Genomic DNA, 2,670 nt, shown 5'->3' with positions numbered 1-2,670 from the left:
CAGCCAACAGGGGGCACAACACCTGCTGATCACAGGGACTCTTAAGCCTTTTTGTCTTTTTTCCCCTTAAGTTTTATTTCAGTTTTTAGCACAGTGCAAATAATAGAAATAAAACAATAATAAAGTCTCAATATTTGGCTCAGTGTGATATTATGATACTGTACATTTGTACTTCAGGTACTCATTACTGATCATACTGTCAAGGTAGTCAGCCCAGGTTCAGAGCACTCATCGCAGATCAGATTGTCCAAGAACACAGTCATTATTGTCGAACTTGTCAAAGTATTCATTATAGACCAGGAAGTGTGGAGGATAATCAAATATAAAATACCTAAAATTAAAATGAAAAAGGGGAAAGGAAAGAAAAGGTGAGGATAGATCCCTGCCCCAGGTGTATTATAAGGAAAAAAGAAATATATTTATAATTTTACTGTGTTAGTGGCGTCATGGCTGGCCTCCATCTCTTAATGAATTTGGGTTTTTGAAGCCTCAATAAGTGTGTTATTCGTTCCAGTTCATATATGTCACATAGTTTTTTCCCCCATAAGTTATAGGTAGGCGGGCCAGGCTTTAACCAATTCAGCGTAATACATTTAACCGCTGTTGTAAACAGAATGTGAAGTAAGTAATTTTGACTCCTACCTTCTATGCCAACATGTTTCATTCCTAACAGGGAGAATCTTGGATCCTGTGGGATGTCAATATGCATTATTTCTCCTACTAGCCCTAAACACATCCAAATGTTCAGTTTCGATCATGATCAGAAGAATGTATGCTGCTCACCTGAGCACCACAGGAGGGGTTCATCTTTGCTGTCGTGTGATGTTCTAAAAAACCTGGTTATAATCGTCCACTTGTGTTCTCTCCATGCATATCTGAACATGTAACTCTGCGTCGTTAGCATATTTCCTCCCGGTCAGCCTGTTTGTCTAATATAAAATGATCATCATTGTTTTACAGCGAGTCTAACATTCAATTGATTGCGTGGTTCCTGATGTAGGCCAGCAGGCAACGCTAATGACACGTTTATGTAAAGGATAGTTATTTATTTATTATCAGACAAGAATCTTTTCCCTTGTATTGAGTAGAGAGGATTTGTTATGTGTAAGCAGTTACAGATATGTTGAAATCATCACTCATGTAAGAGCTGCTATGAATTAATACAGACAAGCCCCCCCGTGCGCGCGCGTGTGTGTGTGTGTGTGAGAGAGAGAGAGAGAGAGAGAGAGACAGAGAGAGAGAGAGAGGCTCGAGCTCCAGCCAGACAGACGCCAGTGAAGTCGTACGAGCGCGAGCCCCCTCCGCTCTGTAAGCAGTGAGTTTGTTCTGAGGCTGCACGCGCTTCTCTGATGCTGGACCTGTAGAGGACCCGGACCCAAACCAGGAGGTCCGGACCGACCCGCCCGAGTCAGAGCGGAGGATTGATGGATTATTTGTTCATATCTTATAAAGAGGATTGAAACGTCCCGCCGGTCGCACCGGAGCTTCGTGCAGAGAGACGAGCTGCAGCCGGAGGAGTCTGTACCGGAGATAGAGGAACAATGCTGAGACGCTTCAAAACACTTTAAACTTACAGACTGTACTCTGTGTGTGTGTATGTATGTGTGTGTGTGTGTGTGTGTGTGTGTGTTTGTGTTGACACTCTGACTGTAGCTGTCAGTTTGTCTCGGTTTAACCTCTTACTTCCGGTCAGTATTCATGTTGAATCTGTGATTTAGAAGAGTTTCCCTCCTCTTCATGTATTCAGTCCATTCTTCATCCGAGCAGCTGCAGCTCTGCAGCCTGTGTGTGTGTGTGTGAGTGTGGGTTATTCACAGAGCTGCTATGCAGACTGAGTGGAGCCACAGTCAGACAGCCTCAGTGTGAGCTCAGAGCCTCACAGCTGACAGAGCAGAGCAGGAGGACTCAGGACAGCAGATGTTTCTCAGCTCTTATTCAGGATGCAGCTCTGCAGACTGAGCTCAGTGTGAGAGAGTGTGTGCGTGTGTGCGCGTGCTTGTGTGTGTGTGCAGACTGAGCGGAGCCACTCCAAACCTGCTGCAGTCACAGTAACACTCAGATCCTGTCAGAGCAGGAAACAGACGGAGTAACAGCAGCTTGAGGTTTACACAGACTGGGACCTGACGTCGAGTCCTTGTCCTCTGTTCTGCTGACCTGCTGACAGCTGTGAATCTGATGCTTCCAGCAGGGTTTAATTAGACGACACTAAGCGAATTAGACAGTTTTTATACATAGAATTTGGTTTCAGCTCCACTTTGTGTTATTAGAGATTATAAAACTAGTGAACCTTTAGCTCGTTAGCTTCACTAAGTATCAGGACATGAAGAACCCTCATCAGCTGAGTAACACCTGGAACAGGTCCATCCGCAAAGAACCGATCCTGGTCTCTAACAAGAAGTTTAAGAGGAAGTCCCGGGAGCCGAAAAGACTGTTCAGCGGCCCAGAGCCGGACAGGACCAGGACCTTCCCTGCAGATGGGTCTGATGTGGACTCTGCAGATGATGCTTGTGGCAGGTCACCCCCCCTACAGGGACAGCTGATGGTGTCCCGGGAGGCGGAGTCTGCAGGGATCCTGTCAGGTCTCACAGAGGGCAGCGGGGCTACGGCTCAGAGCGGAGCCATAGACATGAGGATCGGCATCAATGTGCCTTCCATCACCTCCAAACTGTC

At 46.1% G+C, this 2,670-nt stretch overlaps 1 protein-coding gene across 2 annotated transcripts in view; it reads left to right on the top strand.

The window, feature by feature from the left end:
• The first annotated feature begins 1,280 nt into the window (after positions 1 to 1,280).
• Positions 1,281 to 2,670, top strand: part of atoh8 (atonal bHLH transcription factor 8) — a 9,713-nt gene continuing 8,323 nt past the window's right edge. For both annotated transcript variants that reach the window (XR_011308631.1, XM_069669186.1), the window contains exon 1: positions 1,281 to 2,670. This exon is cut by the window's right edge and continues 265 nt beyond it. Coding sequence is in view for 1 of the 2 variants with exons in the window: in XM_069669186.1 (XP_069525287.1) it covers positions 2,321 to 2,670 (350 nt within the window). In the remaining variant the exon portion in view is untranslated.

This window comes from Semicossyphus pulcher, unplaced genomic scaffold (assembly GCF_022749685.1).
Source record: "Semicossyphus pulcher isolate SPU_LCO1_2020_fin unplaced genomic scaffold, fSemPul1.0.p SCAF_2, whole genome shotgun sequence".
Classification (NCBI taxonomy): domain Eukaryota; kingdom Metazoa; phylum Chordata; class Actinopteri; order Labriformes; family Labridae; genus Semicossyphus; species Semicossyphus pulcher.
This window is presented reverse-complemented; position numbering and strand designations above follow the sequence as displayed.